The 19,203-nt window shown below is 38.5% G+C and overlaps 1 protein-coding gene across 1 annotated transcript in view; it reads right to left on the bottom strand.

Moving 5' to 3' along the window:
• The window catches only part of PXDNL (peroxidasin like), a 513,952-nt gene that overhangs the window by 20,005 nt on the left and 474,744 nt on the right, over positions 1 to 19,203 (bottom strand). The window contains exons 20-21 of the mRNA XM_030937395.1: positions 11,466 to 11,580; positions 6,999 to 7,128 (exon numbers count right to left, since the gene is read on the bottom strand). Coding sequence (XP_030793255.1) covers positions 6,999 to 7,128; positions 11,466 to 11,580 — 245 coding nt within the window. The remainder of the gene's footprint in view (positions 1 to 6,998; positions 7,129 to 11,465; positions 11,581 to 19,203) is intronic.

The raw sequence follows: 19,203 nt of genomic DNA, 5'->3' as shown, positions 1-19,203 counted from the left end.
CTCCACTAAAAAATACAAAAATAAAAAATAAAAAACTAGCCGGGCGAGGTGGCGGGCACCTGTAGTCCCAGCTACTCGGGAGGCTGAGGCAGGAGAATGGCGTGAACCCGGGAGGTGGAGCTTGCAGTGAGCTGAGATCCAGCCACTGCACTCCAGCCCCGGCGACAGAGTGAGACTCCGTCTCAAAAAAAAAAAAAAAAAAAAAAAAAAAAGAATCACAATTCATTGCAAAAAGATCTTCAGCTAGGCACATTGTCATCAGGTTATCCAAAGTTAAGACGAAGGATAAGAGCTGTGAGACAGAAGCACCAGGTAACCTGTAAAAGAAAACCGATCAGACTAACAGCAAATTTCTCAGCAGAAACCCTACAAGCTAGAAGGGATTGGGGCCCTATCTTCAACCTCCTCAAACAAAACAATCTTCAGCCAAGAATTTTGTAGCCAGTAAAACTAAGCATCATATATGAAGGAAAGAGACAGTCATTTTCAGACAAACAAATGCTGAGATAATTCGCCATTACCAAGCCACCATTATAAGAACTGCTAAAAGGAGCTCAAAATCTCGAAACAAATCCTGGAAACACATCAAAACAGAATCTCTTTGAAGCATAAAGCACATAGGACCAATAAAACAAAAATACAAGTTAAAAAGCAAAAACAAAAAAGTACGCAGGCAACAAAGAGCACAATAAATGCAACAGCACCTCACATTTCAATACGAAGATTGGAAGTAAATGTCCTCAATGCTCCACTTAAAAGATACAGAACTGCAGAATGGACAAGAACTCACCAACCAACTATCTGCTGCCTTCAGGAAACTCACCTAACACATAAAGACTCACATAAACTTAAAGTAAAGGGGTGGAAAAAAGCATGTTATGAACATGGACACCAAAAGTGAACAGGGTTAACTATCCTTACATCAGACAAAACAAACTTTAAAGCAATAGTGGTTAAAAGAGTCAAAGAGGGACATTATATAATGGTAAAAGGCCTTGTCCAACAGGACAATATCACAATCCTAAACATATATGCATCTAACACTGGAGCTCCCAAATTTATAAAGCAATTACTAATAGACCTAAGAAATGAGATAGACAGAAACACATTAATAGTGGGGGACTTCAATACTCTACTGACAGCACCAGACAGGTCATCAAGACAGAAAGTCAACAAGGAAACAATGGATCTAAACTATACCTTGTAAGAAATGGACCTAACAGATATATACAGAACACTCCATTCAGCAACCATAGAATACTCATTCTATTCAACAGCCCATGGAACTTTCTCCAAGATAGACCATATGATAGGCCATAAAATGAGCCTCAATAAATTTAAGAAAATTGAAATCATATCAAGCATTCTCTCAGACCACAGTAGAATAAAACTGGAAATCAACTCCAAAAGGAACCTTCAAAACCATGCAAATACATGGAAAATAAATAACCTGCTCTTGAATGAGCATTGAGTCAAAAGCAAAATCAAGATGGAAATTAAAAACTTCTTCAAACTGAATGACAAAAATGATACAACATATCAAATTCTCTGGGATACAGCTAAGGTGGTGCTAAGAGGAAAGTTTGTAGCCCTAAATGCCTACATCAAAAAGTCTGAAAGAGCACAGACAATCTAAGATCACACCTCAAGGAACTAGAGAAACAAGAACAAACCAAACCCAAACCCAGCAGAAGGAAGGAAATTACCAAGATCAGAGCAGAACTAAACAAAATTGAAGCCAAAAAGTACAAAAGATAAGTGAAACAAAAAGCTGGTTCTTTGAAAAGATAAATAAAATTGATAGACCATTAGCAAGACTAACCAAGAAGAGAAGAGAGAAAATCCAAATAACCTCACTGAGATATGATACAGGAAATATTACAACTGACACCACTGGAATACAAAAGATCATTCAAGGCTACTATGAACACCTATACACACATAAACTAGAAAACCTAGAAGAGATGGATAGATTCCTGGAATTCCTACCCACCCAGAAGAGAAAATGTATATTCCCTCCTCATATACTTAGAGTCCACAAGAAAATCTAATACGAGTTTATTAGATCTTCTCATCTAGACACTTTCTGCCTCACCAGGCACCTTGTACGTTGTTTTGACAATCTTGATTAGCTAATCTCCAGCTACACCGAACATCATTCTGTTCCTTATGTATGTCATAACCTATTTAACCTTAACTGTTTCACCTTCTATAATTGTTATTTAGTAATAACATTACCTGTCTCTTAATTTTAAAAAGCCTCTGGAGTGTCTTTTATTCATTCCTTTCAACCATCTACCTTTATTTGTTTAATAAAGTGAGGAGGCTGGGTTTTCTGGAATAGTTCTAATGTATGCATTTTTTCCCCAGGCCTAATTAATTTTAGGTTAACAAATTATAGTGGCCAACATGGTGATCTCCATATCTCTGTTTATATCAGTTTATTTGTTTTATGTAATTGGCATTCAGAACAGAATTCTGTCTTTGTGACAACAAAGAATTTTTCTGACCTCATGTACCATCTTTCCAATACCCAACTGATTACCAAGTCACAGTGAACTAAATAATCTTCCTTAACTATGGTCTCTAGTTAGTCTACTGTCAACTTGTCGTCATCCACACCCTTTTCCACCAATCTCAGAAACAGAAAATCCTTCCTGGATCTCTTTCCCTTTGTGGTTTTGGGTTAGAGTCTACCAATGAGAGGCACTGATATAAGATTTCGAAGCAGATGCCGTTAGTTAGTATCCTAAGTGTAGTTGTCAGCAGATGCATAAAGAAGGGTTGGGTTTGGGGATCCTGCACAAATGACTGAGATGTGCTATGGCTTCCTGGTGAGCTCCCTCCAGTAGCTGTTTCCACAACCTTTGTTCTCACTGCTCCAACAGCTGTGAGAATCTCTGATTTCTCTTATTAAAACCTTTTCTATTTGTAGTACCTCCAGTACATGCATGCACACAGTTTTGTAGTATCTGTGAAGACCTCACTAACATTTTGATAATAATTAAATGTGTAAATTGTTATATCTCATCCCATTGTTCATTATATACCCTACACACACACACTCACACACATACACACACACACACATCCATGCCCCCTCCACAGTCAGGTAAACTAGATACGATCTTAAATAGAAATAATAACATGTTTTGCATGTAATTATGTGTTATTCTCACAATAATCAGAATCAAATAAAAAGGGCAAATATAATTTACTGGACCCAACTACTTACACAAGAGCTATAACATGTCATGGAAATTTGCAGAACACTTTTGTTAGCTTGATGCCATCATGGTTAATAAATCAAGACCAAAAAGTATCATTCCTAGACATTCCAAAGTCACTTAACAAAGGTAAAATTTCAACAGTGTGAAATGTCAAGACTGACCTTATGTTGCAGCCCATAAATGTAGTGTCACCTAGAGTTAGGAAGTCAAGGTTAGAAATCTTTGGCTGAGGTTTGGAATCCCCTCGCATCTAAGGGATGAGTCTCAAGAACATTAGTAATCTCCCATGATGAGGCCCATTATGGGATACAGATTCTCTGAAACATTCTAGATTCTGTTTAATCTATTTCTTTGCTGTCTAATTTCACTTCCGGAAATATACATGCCCTTTATCTCTATGCTCATTTTTCATAAAACAAAGGGTTTTTGTAAAAAGCTACTGCATCCACACTGGTGAGTGATAGAAAAACCACAAAGTGGCATACACTGGACGATCAAAAATGTCCTTCTCCAGCTAACAGGCTCACTGTTACAACCTATCTTTCAATGTGGGCCATTAAAAATGTATGTCTCAGTATAGTAAGTGACAGATCAATAGTAAGTACTAATTTCACAAATACTCAGGGCTTCTCGCATCCTAAAAGACCGTTTACCCTCACAAAAGGCTGTCTGTCTTCATCATCCCCATCTACCTTTGGGTGCTCCCCACTCTAGTTGCACCTGACAGTCACCCAGGAAATCTGCAGTTTATCATTGCTGTCTATCCTGGGTTCTTTATTTTTCTCAGTCCCCTTTAGATGACCTGGGTTGATTTCTGGCTTCAGTCAATATTCCTTATTGCTGGTGTTATGTTATGTTTATTTATTGTTTAAATCCTATCAGTCAGGCATTTGCTACATGTCACTCAGTGTACATGAGGCACTGGGCACTGCTGCAACTTCTTTCCGCCTCTATAGCCTGGTCATAGCTTGAATAAGTCACTGACCTCTATAAGAGATCACAGGACCTTCCAGTTCTCTCATGGAACCTTGCCCAGCCTGTCATACATCTTAGATTATGGAGAGATCTAGAGCTAACTTTTCATGCTCCAACACAAAGAAACTGGTTATTTTTAGACACGGACTTTATACCAGGCTCTGAAGATACCCCTGTGAAATAGTCTCAACTATTAAGAAATTAACAATGGAATGAAAGAGACAGACAATTAAACAGGCAAAAACACTCCATCTTGATACATTTAGAGATAAGTACTAAAAATGCTACTAAACACCTAGAAGGGACAACTACTGCAGTCTTGGGGTATGTTTACAAACATACATCTCTGGGATGTTTTTAATCACTACTGCACACATCAGATACACAATTATCACCATCAATATGTAATGAAATTGAAATTGAACTGAAATGTTGCTCGTGGAATCTACCTGTGTCTATAAATCCATAAATTAAATTTATGAAAAAATAGTTTGTTGAGTGATATATGAGTTAATGTTTAAATTGTTTGGGCCCACCTTCTCCAGCCCAGTGCTGAGGACTTTTCTTTGCTGTTATAACTTCTCTTCTCTGACACACATTAACTCACTGGCATGAAACAGGGTTTGCAGACTCTGTGACGTCCAGAGTTCTCAGTCACCCCAACCATTTCATGCTATCTATCTTAAGGGTAACCTAGAAGCAATGCCTCATGGCTTTCAGATTTTTATAGGACTCAGATTGGGCCAAGCACGGTGGCTCATGCCTGTAATCCCAGCACTTTGGGAGGCTGAGGCAGGTGGATCACCTGAAGTCAGGAGTTTGAGACCAGCCTGGTCGATGTGGTGAAACACCATCTCCACTAAAAATACAAAATGAGCTGGGCATGGTGGTGGGTGCCTGTAGTTCCAACTACTTGGGAGGCTGAGGCAGGAGAATCACTTGAATCCGGAAGGCAGCAGTTGCAGTGAGCTGGGATTTCACCACTGCACTCCAGCCTGGGAAACAGAGTGAGACTCCATCTTAAAAAGAAAAGAAAAACAAACAAACAAAAGATGCAGATTGGATGGCCAGGCACGGTGGCTCATGCCTGTAAAAATCTCAGCATTTTGGGAGGCCAAGGTGGATAGATCACCTGAGGTCAGAAGTTCAAAACCAGCCTGGCCAACGTGGCAAAACCCCATCTCTACTAAAAATACAAAAATTACCCAGTCGCAGTAGTGGGCACCTGTAATTCCAGCTACTCAGGAGGCTAATACAGGAGAATCACTTGAACCTGGGAGGCAGAAGTAGGTTGCAGTGAGCCAAGATCATGCCATTGCACTCTAGCCTGGGTGACAGAGCGACACTCCATCTCAAAAAACAAAAAAGGAAAAAAAGATTCAGATTGGACAAGTGATTTCAATGGTGAGTATTTCTGGTCAAGTGAAGGCACTGATACAGACTGCAGCTGCAGGCAGCTTAGCCTCCCAGTGGGAGCCTCTCAGGGAAGCATACGCACCTGATAATCACACCCCTTCACCTGCAACTAGACGTGCTCACATCCAAAAGAAGCAATCATATTTTAAGGGGCTTGTAGTTCACAAAGTCCTTCTGCTCTAGAATCTCTTTGGATCCTCACAATAGCCCTGAAGGTCAGATGAGGATACTTGTTCTGAATGATTAAATAAATTGACTGCGTCAGGCCAATAGTGAGGACAGAACTTCCTGATGGCAGATTCCGGGCTCAGTCCATCCTCCTACAGTGTTTTCTGCTTTCGAGGCTTTGATGCTATGAAGAAAAGCATATACCTCACAGCGACATTACTATCTAAGAAGCAGACAGCTTGGCATCATGCCTTGAAAGAAATCAGACGTATATTTTTGAATAAAAACATCTACATTGCTATTTCTAATACAAGTCTTTTCCTTCTTGTTGATTCATCCTTAAGTTTTAGGAAAAATGAAATAAGGCATGAGCCAGAACAACTGACAAAATAAGGAAAAGCAGAGCTGGTTGTGGGAATGTTGTTTTCTACAGCTTTGTCAGAAAACGAAAGCCAGAGAAAACAGTAATTCCTAAGAAGCTTCTTTGACTCTACTCCAAGAAAAATTGATAAGAAAAATACACATCGTGCTGTTAACAATTATATCCATCTGTGCAGATGAAGCAGGCATCAAGTTCACAGTTATTCAGACAAGTGCTGGTGAGGCACTCGGAAGCAGCAAGCAGAGCTGGTGCTGACCAAATTCATGCCAGTCAGAGCCCTGAGCATTAGGTAGAAAGGATGAGGCTCTCTGCCTCTTTGTAGTGTGAGTTACCCCAAGCCCTCCTTCCCTAACTCAATTCTTATTACAATACTACTCCCTGCTGGCGCAGTGACTCACACCTATAATCCCAGTACTTTGGGAGGCCAAGATGGGCAAATCACTTGAGTCCAGGAGTTCAAGACCAGCCTGGCCAACATAGCCAAATCCCATTTCCACTAAAAATACAAAAATTAGCTGGGTGTTGTGATGGGTGCTTGTCATCCCAGCTACTCGGGAGGCTGAGGCACGAGAATCACTTGGACCCAAGAGGTAGAAGCTCCAGTGAGCCAGGATTGTGCCACTGCATTCCAGCCGGGGCAACAGAACAAGACTGTATCTTTAAAAAAGCAAAAGTAAAAGCAAGCAAAAAAAGCAACACAACTCCCTGTACAGGTTTTTATTATTCTGATACTGTGCTATATTTGTGGAGGGTTACTGGACAGCTCTTTTATGTTTAGTTATTCCAATGCATACAATAAGGACATGTTATCTGAGGAGAAAACGAACCTGTTCTCTGAGTGCCGTGATGGTTTCCTGAATTTCCGCTGCAAACGTGCTGAAATCTTGGGAGAACTTTGTTTTTTCTAGAACCGTCACATTTCTCGCATCTTCACCCACATATATTTTATCTTGTTGCCTGTTTATAACAAGAAGCAAATAAAATGCTGAAAAATAAAATTGTGTGAGAATTTTAAAATATCATCAAGTCTTCTTTGGTCATTTGGCAGGTACAAGGCATTGTGATTGGTGTTCTGTGTGATCTTAAAAGGAAAATGATATGAATGGGATTCAAAATTAAAATTAAATGGCAGATAAGATGATAATCCAGAGTGTCACATCTGGTTCATGTAATTTATCTAAAATGATAAGAAGTATTTCTTATGACATAAAGGGAGTGTCTTGTTGTATTACATATATATTTGATATATTATTTCGATCTTAAAGTATGTCTTTTGCTAATGAATTCCTCATTTGACCTTAAACAGTAAAAGAGCAGTGACAAATTTAATATAACATGTTATCCAGTAGTCAGGTAGGAAGTTGCTTTCTCTATTATAAATTCATGGCAAGAACTAAAATAAGATAAGGATACTATGAGTGATGAAAATCTAACATTTAACCTGATGCAAAATAGGTCAGTCTTGTTGATAATAAAAGGATATAAGGAAATCATGGGTTGAATTTAAGATATGTTTCTTAGAGTTTACTGAAATTATCAAGGAATCAGAAGCAAAAAACCAGTTTGGGAAATAGAAATGAAATTTCTTTCTATTTATAATTATGATGTATTGCTAAAAATTTTTTAGATAGATTTGATTTATTGGGTATGATATTTGTGTTTCAAGTTCTCAGTTTTTTTTCCAAATTTTGTAAAAACTTGCTCCTTGTGAAGAAACCATTATAACTTTCAAATTGTTCTGCTTTATTCTATTTGAAATATGTCTTCCATTGTTTACTAAGAAAATGGCTTGCCAGAAACGGTACATTCTATGAGCTTATAAAACAAGTTATAAATCAGAGACATAGTATAGAGTTTACATCCATCAGGGAATTTAAAAAAGGGAAACACAGAAAAACAACAAAAGTTACCAACAGCAGTAGTTTAGTCACTGGATAATTCCATGTCCTCTGAGACACTGTGAGCTAGAGGCACCATGAGTCAGTACTGACCACATGCTAGCTCCTATACAATACTGTGTTAAAAGGTTTAAATGTACAAGTGTTGTTAGGGATAATATTGATGCAAATGGTTGTACATTTTACTTTCATAATGCTCTCTTCTGTAAATCTGCAGTGTCTCATCAAAGATATTTAATCCTGAAGAAGCCTGAATGACTGTATGAAGATAAAAACAACAGTCTAAAGACCACACGTGGGCACACAGGGAAGTGGCTGATGTTGGTGAGCCCAGATGTTGTGGAGTAGGAGAGTATTCACAATTTAACAAGTATGTGTGGGTATGGGCCACGCATCAGGCATTCTGCTCAGGTAGATGGGTGCAGGATGTGAGGGTGCTGCCATTAGGCTCCTCACGTTCTCTCAAAAAGAACAGTTGGCAAAGAAGCAAGACATATAGCATCCACACTAGGAAGACACATAAGAGGTATAACCTCGTATTTATAGGCAACAATACTACATTTTAAGCTTTACTGATGTACAACTGATACACACAAAAACACACATATTTAATGTATACATTTTGATGAGTTTGGACATGTGCATATATACCTGTGATACTACAAAGTACTCAATATAAATATATTCACCACCTCCAAAAATTTCCTTATTTTTTTTCATGTGTGCATGTGGTTTGTTTTGGTTTTTGTTTGTTCTTATGATGGTATTTAATATGAGATCTATCTTCTCAAACTATTTGACAGTGTACAGTACCCTTTATTAACTATAGGTACTAGGTTGTACAGCGAATCTCTAGAACTTATTTGTCTTGCATAAGTAAAACTCTTTACTCATTGAGCAACAATTCTCCATTTCTTCCTCCTCCTAGCCCCTGACCACCAGCATTCTATTCTCTGCCACTCTGAGTCCAACTCTTTTAGATACCTCATACAAATAGAATCATGCAATATCTTCCTTTTGTGACTGCCTAATTTCACTTAGCATAGTGTCCTCTAGAACTACAATGACATAGCACCTCACACCTGTTAGGATGACTATTACCAAAAAACAAAAGATAACAAGTGTTAGTGAGGATTACACAATGTTGGTGGAAATGTGGGATGGTGTAGCCACTGTGGAAAACAGTATGGAGACTCCTCAAAAAGCAACATGGAACTACCATTTCATCTAGCAATCCCACTCCTGGGTATACAGCCAAAGTAATTGAAATGAGGATATCAAAGAGATGTCCTCATTCCCATGTTACCTGCAACATTATTTATAATTGGAACAATATAGAAACAATGTAAGTGTCCATCAATGGACAGATGAACAATACTGTATTGTACACTGACAAATGTGTTAAGAGGTATGATCTCATGTTGTTCTTATCACAATAAAATAAAATTAATAAAGTAAAATAAAATATATAAAAAATGAAGTTTTACTCATAAAAAATAATGTATGCTATTTAAGAAGACTTGCAACATGCAGTAAAGTGTAAAAGAAAAGTCATCAGTACTCAATTAAAAAATGGGGGAGGGATGACCTATGTTCATAAGAATAAACGTTTAACGTAATTATTTATATTTTTAGTTTGTTATTTCATTTACAAATAGGTTTTTTCCATAGTAAAGGTAGCACATTTTATTTTAGAAAAATATGTTAAAGCAGAAGTGCAGAACAAAAAAAAACACTTAGATTAATCAGGAAAAAATGATTCTTTTATCTCAAAAATTACTTCACATTGTTGATTTCTGATTAAAAAAAGAACATTTAGAAATCTCTGAAAAGCACATAATACGAAGAATAAAATCCCCGGTAGTCTCAAACAAACATGAATGCATAAATAAATAAGAAGGCAATGCCTTCTGTCTGGGAGCAGCGCAGTAATGAGTATGGGAAGCTGTATAAAGAGATCCCATGTCAGGTCCACGTAGTTAGTTAGTGCCTGCTCTGCGCAGGCAGGAGTTGAAGTGCTAGAGTGCACTTTGTGTCACTTAAGTGCCCAGTTCTATAAGACACTTTAGCCTGTGTTTCCGGTGAGAATACTGAAGCTTAGAAAGTTCTTAACATGTCCACAGTATACAGAGCTGTTAAACTGCACAGCTGGGATGCAGATTAGGATTCAAAAAAAAGGGCCTTGCTCTTAACCAGTACACAGTTTATTTTCCATCCATAGAGAGTGGTGAGTAATTTACAGAATGATCAGATTTACATTTTAGACAATTTGGAAGGATGGAAGAGAGGCGAGGAGCCCAGGTAGGAAAGTTTTTGCAAAAAATGAAACACAAAAACTTGTATCCTCAAGTTAAAACAATAATCTTGAAAAGTATGTATTACATGCCCATTTTACAGCTGAGAAAATGGAGATTGGGAAATTTTATATAACATGCATAGTTATGAAGCGGTAGAAATAGGATTTGAATCTATGTGCCTGACTCTAAAGCCTTCACGCTTCCTGTCCAACAACACTATCTCCTCTCCTCAATTTTAAATCTTAGAGTACAGGGCCCATATATTGTTCAAGTTTACAGCTGTAATTGAAGAAATGGATGCCAAAAATGGATTTTGAATTTGGCTGAATTATACCACTTAGGAGGCAGCTATGGACAACAAAAATAGGATATATGGTTCCTTGAAAGAATCTGCATGGCCTATGGACTGTGAATTGCAATGTTTGTTTTGGTAACAATTTCACAAGTATGTACTGACTCCTTATTCAATGAAAAGGAGTTACTGGACATATCTATGCACAAGGTAATGTTTCTGCTTTCAGAAGCTTCCAAGTCAACAGTAGGGAGAAACTTTTTAAAGCAAAACTTTGTATCAAGCTGATATACAAGCTACATAAAAGAAGTCCTAAAGGATTTCAAAGGAATAAGATTGATATTTCTCAATTTTCAAAGAGTTCAAAAATATTCCATCTTGGTCACTAATCAAGCCTTGCTTGCCATGTACTATTCATGAATTCAAATCAACTTAACATGAATTAACTTAAATAGATACTATTACCTTTCTCACAAACAATATGCTATTTCATATTTTCAAAAAGAATCTGAAAAATATCAACTCATAATGTCATTTAAGGGGTCAAAACTAGCATCATGCAATGTAGTTTTCTGCACTTTATTGAGAAAATTCATTGCCAAATACGCTCTGGCTGGGCTACTGCAGAGTGAAATGGAACCCAAACACATTACAGAATTCATTCTGTGTTTGATCCTTTTCATGTGGTTCACCTTATATGTAAATAAGTTAACTGTGGTCTCTATTTAAAAAGATTAAAAAAAAATTGTAGGTTTGAAGCAAATCTATAGTAAGTTGCCTAAAGAAATGAGATATTTCTATACATACCTACTTCTTAGATGACTTAACTCCATATCTTTCTCATCAGGATAGTTGTATTGAGCTGAGCGTTTCTTTTGAGATTCTTGTGTCACTGCTCTGAACTGTCCTCTACTCCTACAGTCTGTGGGGAAAGAAGTAACCACAATAGCATCATGTGAGATGGGATGTCACGATCTCATCTAGATCATTTCTTTAATGGTCAGAGAGGGAAGATTGCCAAGAAGAAAGAGCAGAGAGCGAGAGTGAGAGAGACTCATTTAGTCCGTTCCATTTTGCTGGGTGACCACAGTCTCAGATATTTGCTTTTGCATGTCACTGAATCTCTGTTTTGCAGCAGCAAGTGGGATGCAGAGCAGTCTGCAGAGCCTCTGGAGGAGCCCCAGGGAGAGTGATGTTGAATCTTAGTAAGGGCATGCATTGCACGGCGTCTTTTATTCACTAAGGACTTGGCACAACGAAGAAAGAAGCAGAAAAGTCCTGGGTGGAATGCTTAAAATTTGGCAACTCCTCAAAGTGTCTCAGGCACACCTGATGCCCACTAGAGATTTGTTTTTAAAGATGCACCCTGTTGCACGTCTGTACTGTGCCCTCAAAGTGGTTAAAATGGTAAGTTTTATGTTATGTGTTTTCATCACAATCAAAAAGATATGAGAATAACAAGAAAAACTGGTTGCAAATAAATATGGAACTTTAAAAAGTGGTCTCTGATATAATATGGATATCCCCCTCAAACCTCCTGTTGAGATGTAAGCACCAGTGTTGGTGGAGCCTGGTGGGAGGTACCTGGATGTGGGAGCAGCTCCCTCATGTCTTTGTGCTGTTCTTGCGATAGTGAGTGAGTTCTCGGAGATCTGTTGTTTACAAGTGTGTGGGACCTCCCCCTACTCTCTTGCTCCCGATCACATCATGTGCCCTGCCTCCTGCTCCCCTTTGTTTTGGCCATGAGTAAAATCTCCCTGAGGCCTCTCTAGAAGCTGAGCAGATACTGGCATCAGGCTTTCAGTATGGCCTATAGAACTGTAAGCCCATTCAACTGCTTTGATTTATAAATTGCCCAGTCTTGGGTATTTTTTATAGCAATGCAAAAACTGCCTAATACACTCTCTAAAATTTCATATGAAAACAGATGGTCTGGAAACTAAGATATTTTAAAAATGAAAAAGAATGATATAGGAATCAACATTCCCAGATAGTAAAACTACTATACATGAAGTTCAAAAATAAAAATTCTTAATATTGATGGGAAAATAACTGAAGAACTAAAGCAGGATAACAACCCCAGAGCATCTTAACATGAAATTACATTTCACACATTATATTAGGCAGCACAAACTGGAAAATAGAGAGAGAGTACTTTTGTTCTGGGCAACTAGCAAGTTATTCCTAAAAGAAGAGAAAGTGAAAACAACTTACATCTTCACCTTATCATATGTAAATTAAATTCAAGAGGGATATGACATGAAAGATTATCAAGCAAACATGAATATGAAATTTAGGATGATTTTAAAATGACACAACAAACTGCAAATGCTATAACACTAAACAAAATAAGAGTAAAACTTGTACATATGAACTCACTGATATTAAAACATACCAAAAATAAACTAAAATGAAAATATCCCAAAATGACAACAGTGACATGTCTAGAAAACTGGTTATGATTGTTACTTGTTTTCTTTTTTGATTTGTACTTCTACCTTTTGTTTTCTTTTGTCCTTGTTTTCAATTTAAAAAGTATTTATAAAATCCAAGCACAGTTCACTGAAGAAATTCCAAGCCTTCTTATAAAGTTTACAAGTTAATTATCATATTGTTGTATATTACCATAATTAGATAAAAAATTTCTGGAGGCTGAGTGCAGTGGCTCATGCCTCGGCCTCCCAAAGTGCTGGGATTATAGGCATGAGCCACCGCGCCCGATCTATTGCTCCTTTTATAATGATGAAGTCAAAACATTCTAGATAAAGCTGTACATTATACTAAGGGACCCACAGGTGCTTATTTTTCCCTACTGTTATGCTGTTACCTCAACTTAGTACTTTACTGATAATTAATAACCCATAAATATTTGCAGTTCTGGGTAAAAAAAAAATACATAGAAATTTTTAAGAAGAATACAACTAAAGAAAGTAAACTTCTATCAGAAAATGAAACTCAGTCTTTCTATTTCGAAATAGCACACAGCTTTTGTCAATACATATTTATGGAGATCTTACTGAATTAAGGTATTAGGCTAGGCAATGTAGAGAAAATAAAAATGGATAAGCCATGGTTCCTGATTTTCAATAGGTTGCAAGTATTCTCCCCACTACAATGCAGCATCTCCAGCTAAGCCAAATATCTTTCTTTCCAATTCTCATATAAAAAGGAAAAATGTAGAGAAAAGGCTCTGCAGATAAACTCTCATCATCTATGGTCTTTCACTATTTTGTAGAAAGATAAAGCTTTAGAATTTATTTACTTTAAAGCACCAATAGATTGTTAAGGGTCGCATAAATAAAACCCCAAAGCAAGGAATCGTATATATAACATCACAAGTGTACAGGGATGAGTACACCTGAACAGAAACAACCCACAAGACTGCAGTGACATGGCAGCTTTCTTGAGCTCTGTTCTTAGGCTTTACACGAGTTATTTATTTGAAACTTTACAATAACCCATACTCAATATTATCTTCCCTATTGTTAACCTGAGGAAATTAAGGCACAGAAAGATTATATTATCTCATACGAATTCCTACAGCTTTTCAACCGAAGAGACAGGGTTTAAATCCAGATTATATTGTCTCGTACAAAGTCCTACAGCTTTTCAACAGAAGAGACAGAGTTTAAATCCAGACGGTCAGACTCAAAAGTCATAATGCCAGAGCACTGAACGAGGAAAACAGAAGAAGGTTAACGCCTAGATTTCTGGCTTATGCAACTTGCAAATAATAGGGTCATTATTTGTTAACAGAATGAATGGATGGATGAGTCTAGGATGGAAAGTAAAAGGAAATGACTTCAATTTAGCTCAGCTTAAATTTTTGGTCTATGTATGACATGGGGGCGATAGCAGATAGGGTTTTTGAAGACAGCAACAGATGTGGATGAAGATACAGCCAGATAACTCATGTTCAAGGGGCATGATGGGGTGTGTGTGTGTGTGTGTGTGTGTGTGTGTGTGTGTGTGTGTGAATCTTCCCATTCAGGGCAGCCTTGATTGCCCCCACCCCAACCCTGCTCTTGCCTTTGCTTTGTGAATGGTGACCTAGATTCTTAGTGAATGAAACAAGGTCCTTCCCTATGTAGCACCTTCTTGCCTCTGCAGTCTCATTTCTCCCTAATGCACAATCCACAGCCAGTTATCCTGCTCCAAATTCATTTGGTCTCACTTGACTGACAAATGCCATACATGTCATGTCAGCCTTCTCCGGGAAGCCTTTCTCAACTGCCAAGAGCAAGTCGGATGTAAACTCATTATACTCTCTCAACACTCTCTGGATACATTGGGTCTCACTCCTCTCATTCTCTGAGAAGAGCAGAAGAGAAGGACCTTGTCCTACCTACCAGTTAATCCTCGGCACCTGCTTGTGGCACGTGCCCAGTAAATGCTTTAATAAAATTAGAAAATTCTCAAGACAGCAGGTTGCTTTAGGAATGTGTCTGAATATTGCAGTTTATTGGAGTGGATTGACAGTCCATGGTGAATAAACAAGGTCAAGTTTGGGAGACTGAGCTATAGTAGCTCAGGCAATCATGTGTCTTTCCATGAACTGATCAAAACTATGCACCTATGGAACACTAGTATCCCAATGCTGCACTCCATAGATTAAAAATACGTCAAAATTGATTTTTTAAATTGGCAAAAATATATCTGATTTTCATTTTCAACACTTTCAACACCTCTTATTTGCTTGCAAAAAGGGAAAAAGTACAAATAACTCACAGCAAACTTACAAAACTGACAATAAATTTGGGGGACGCTTTGAGAATGAGTGCATTCATATTGCATATGAAACATCTCCGTTGTCTGGGGTACATGCCCTGGTTCTTTATCTGGTACCGAGAAAAAATTCAGGACACGGACACACACGAGGAGTGGGTTTAGAGGCATAAAGTTTAATAGACCAAAAAGAAGAGAAAGAGAAAAAGCTTCCTCATGCTGGGAAAGCTGGTCGCCCAAGAGAGGGTCTCTGGTTTGGGACCGAACACAATCAATTTTGTACAGAGGCTTGAGGAAGCAGTGATTGATTTACATAGGGTCCAGGGGATTGGTCTGACCAGGTATGTCATTTATATAGCCTAGGATAAGACTAGTCCTCCCACCCCAGGAAAAGACCAGCCCTCCCACCCTAGTCTTTTATTGTGCAAATGCAACTTCTTCTTCTTTGAGAGGGAGTTTCACGCTTGTCGCCCAGGCTACAGTGCAGTAGTGCAATCTCAGCTAACTGCAACCTCCGCCTCCCCGGGTCAAGTGATTCTCCGTCCCCAGCCTCCGGAGTAGCTGGAATTACAGGCGTGCACTACCCAGCTAATTTTTTTTTTTTTTTTTTTTTTTTTTGAGGCGGAGTCTTGCTCTGTCGCCCGGACTGGAGTGCAGTGGCCGGATCTCAGCTCACTGCAAGCTCCGCCTCCCGGGTTTATGCCATTCTCCTGCCTCAGCCTCCCGAGTAGCTGGGACTACAGGCGCCCGCCACCTCGCCCGGCTAGTTTTTTTTTTTTTGTATTTTTAGTAGAGACGGGGTTTCACCGTGTTAGCCAGGATGGTCTCGATCTCCTGACCTCGTGATCCGCCCGTCTCGGCCTCCCAAAGTGCTGGGATTACAGGCTTGAGCCACCGCGCCCGGCCCGCTAATTTTTGTATTACTAGTAGAGACAGGGTTTCACTATGTTGACCAAGCTGGTCTCGAACTCCTGACCTCAGCTGATCCGCCCACCTCGGCCTCCCAAAATGCTGGGATTACATGCCTGAGCCACCGCACCTGGTCGCAAATGCAGCTTCTAGCTGGCGGCCACTATGACACCCGCACATGTGGTGACAAGCGAAAGGGAGCGGGAATCGCCATGTTGGATGGACTTGGCTCTTAGCAGCATGTATTTACATACACATATCTATGCTTGTAGCCTGACCTTTAAGACTGCTTTTTGTTAGAGAAGAAATGATTTGGGGCTGCTTTTTATTAAAGGAAAATTCCACGGAGAACTTTTACCCTCGCTAACTTCCCAAAATAATTTCTTAATAATTCATATATTAATAGCAAAATGGCTTCTAATTCTCATAAAAGAACTGAGTATATTAATACATCATATCCTTAGATGATGTTTCACCTTAATTAGAATTAACACTGAACTATTCCCACAATTGTTTTGAAGTGAGAGGGTTCCAGTAGCAACCTATTAATATTTCTTCATACTCTTACTGGTATTTCACTTTCTTATTACAATTGTTTTAGGAATCTATCACAGTGTAACAGGTTACTACAAACGCAATGGCTTAAAATGATACAAACGCATTTTTATGGATTGCTGCGTATTCCCTCAAAATTCATATGTTGAAATTCTGGCAAACCACGAAAAGTAGGGTGAGGGGCATGGAACGCATTCTCCCACACAGCCTCAGTTGCAACCAGCCCTGCCAGCACTTGATCTCAGACTTCCTGCCTCTGGAATGGGGAAACAAGTTTTGCTGTCCCGTTTGTGGTGCTTTGTTACAGAATCCCAAGCAAACTACCACACGCAGCACATCACACCTTCCGTGGCCAGAATTCAGGACTCCAGGCACAGGTTAGCAGGTCCTTTGCTCAGTCTCATGAGGCTCCAATCAAGAGGTTAGTGGGGCTACATTCTCATCTTATCTGGGGCAGAATCTGTGTTGGCAGAACTCACTTCCTCCTGGTTGTGTTACTGAAGGCCACCTGGAGGCCACCCACAGTTCCCTTCCATGAGGCCCTCTCCATAAGAAATAAAAATCAGAAAATGTTATCTCCACAACATAGCGGTTTGCTTTCTCACAATCAGCAGGGGAATCTTTCTCCTTCCATCTACTAAGACAGAGTCTAGTACGAGGTAGCTTCATCATGGGAGGGACACCTCATCACCTTTGCTGTAAGCAGGTCACAGATTTTGCTCTCACTAAAGAAAAGGGATGACATGAGGGCGTGACTCCTCAGGGTTACCTTAGTGTGTGGTCATCTCAACAACTATCCACTGCACACTGCACTCAACTTGCTCTCATGAATCAGGGAGATAGTTCCCACCATTAAAAAATTTACTGTAGTATGGAGATCTTGTAAGAAGCTAAAAATAGAACTACCATTTGATCCAGCAATCACACTACTGGGTATTTACCCAAAGGAAAAGAAATCATTATTTCAAAAAGGCATCTGCACTCATATGTTTATCACAGCTCTACTCAAAAGAAGAAAAATATGAGATCAACCTAAAAGTCCATCGATGGATTAAAAAAGGTGGTATATATACACCATGGATGATATGGTTTGCCTCTGTGTCCCCATTCAAATCTCATGTCGAATTGTTAAGTCTCACATGTCCAGGGAGGCATGTGATGGGAGGTGATTGGACCATGGGGGTGGTTCCCCCCTGCTGTTCTCATGATACTGAGGGGGGTTCTCATGAGATCTGATGGTTTAAAAGTGAGACACTTCCCCTTCACTGTCCCTTTCTCCTGCCACCTTCTGAAGAAGGTGCCTTCTTCTCCTTTGCCTTCCACCATGATAGTGAGTTTCCTGAGGTCTCCCCAGCCATGAGAAACTGTCAAAAACCCTCATTTATTTGTAAATTACCCAATCTCAGGTAGTACATCTATAACAGTGTGAAAATGAACTAATACAATGGAATAATACTCAGTCATAAAAAGAGTGAAATCATGTCTTTTGCAGCAACGTGGATGGAATTGGAGGCCATTATCCTAAGTGAAATAACTCAGAAATATAAAAGCAAGTAGCACATGCTCTCACTTATGAGTGGGAGCTAACAATGGGTACACATGGATGGACAGAGTGGAATAACATGCTGGAGACTCTGAAAGGTAGGAGAGTGGGAGGGGAGTGAGGGTCGAAGATTGCCTATTGAGTACAATGCTGCAAAGAAGTATACAACTAAAAAGCATTCCTATGTCTCAGGACTCTAAGAAAGAAAATGGTGACAAACTTCTTCTAATTTTCAATTTTGTTTTTCTCTCTTTATCATTATTGGAAAAAATATGTTATTATGTTATTGTGTATGTTACTATGTATTATATATATTATACCTATATAATACATATTAGATATTAGATGAATATATAATTTCTTATAGTTATTACTTCTGCTTCCTTTATTTTTTAAGCCAGCTATTAGATTTATTCATCACTTCCGCTTATATCTTCATTCAGGCTTTCTCAGAACATTCGTATTTATTTAGCTGTCTTTTCTCTACCATCTTTAGCTGTGTGTTTTGTTAATTTATTTTTATTATTTCATTTTTAATAAAACTACAAGTTTGTTTCTGTATTTACCTCTGTTACCCATAAATTTTGATAATAATGATGTCATTAATATTTTTAGATATTCAACTTAAATTTTGTTGCCTTATTGATAAAATATTTATTTGGTCTAATGACTAAAAAAATTCTAAGTAGCTATTTTCTTTTAAACTTGATTACTTTAGATTAGTTGCATTGTGGTAAAACATAATGAAGTCTGCTTTCGGGAAGTTTAGTGTTTCTAGTGACCTAGCATATAATCAATATTTGAGAATCCTTA

This window comes from Rhinopithecus roxellana, chromosome 9, assembly GCF_007565055.1.
Source record: "Rhinopithecus roxellana isolate Shanxi Qingling chromosome 9, ASM756505v1, whole genome shotgun sequence".
In the NCBI taxonomy this organism is placed as follows: domain Eukaryota; kingdom Metazoa; phylum Chordata; class Mammalia; order Primates; family Cercopithecidae; genus Rhinopithecus; species Rhinopithecus roxellana.
The sequence above is the reverse complement of the archived record's forward strand: the minus strand, read 5'-3'. Positions and strand labels throughout refer to the sequence as shown.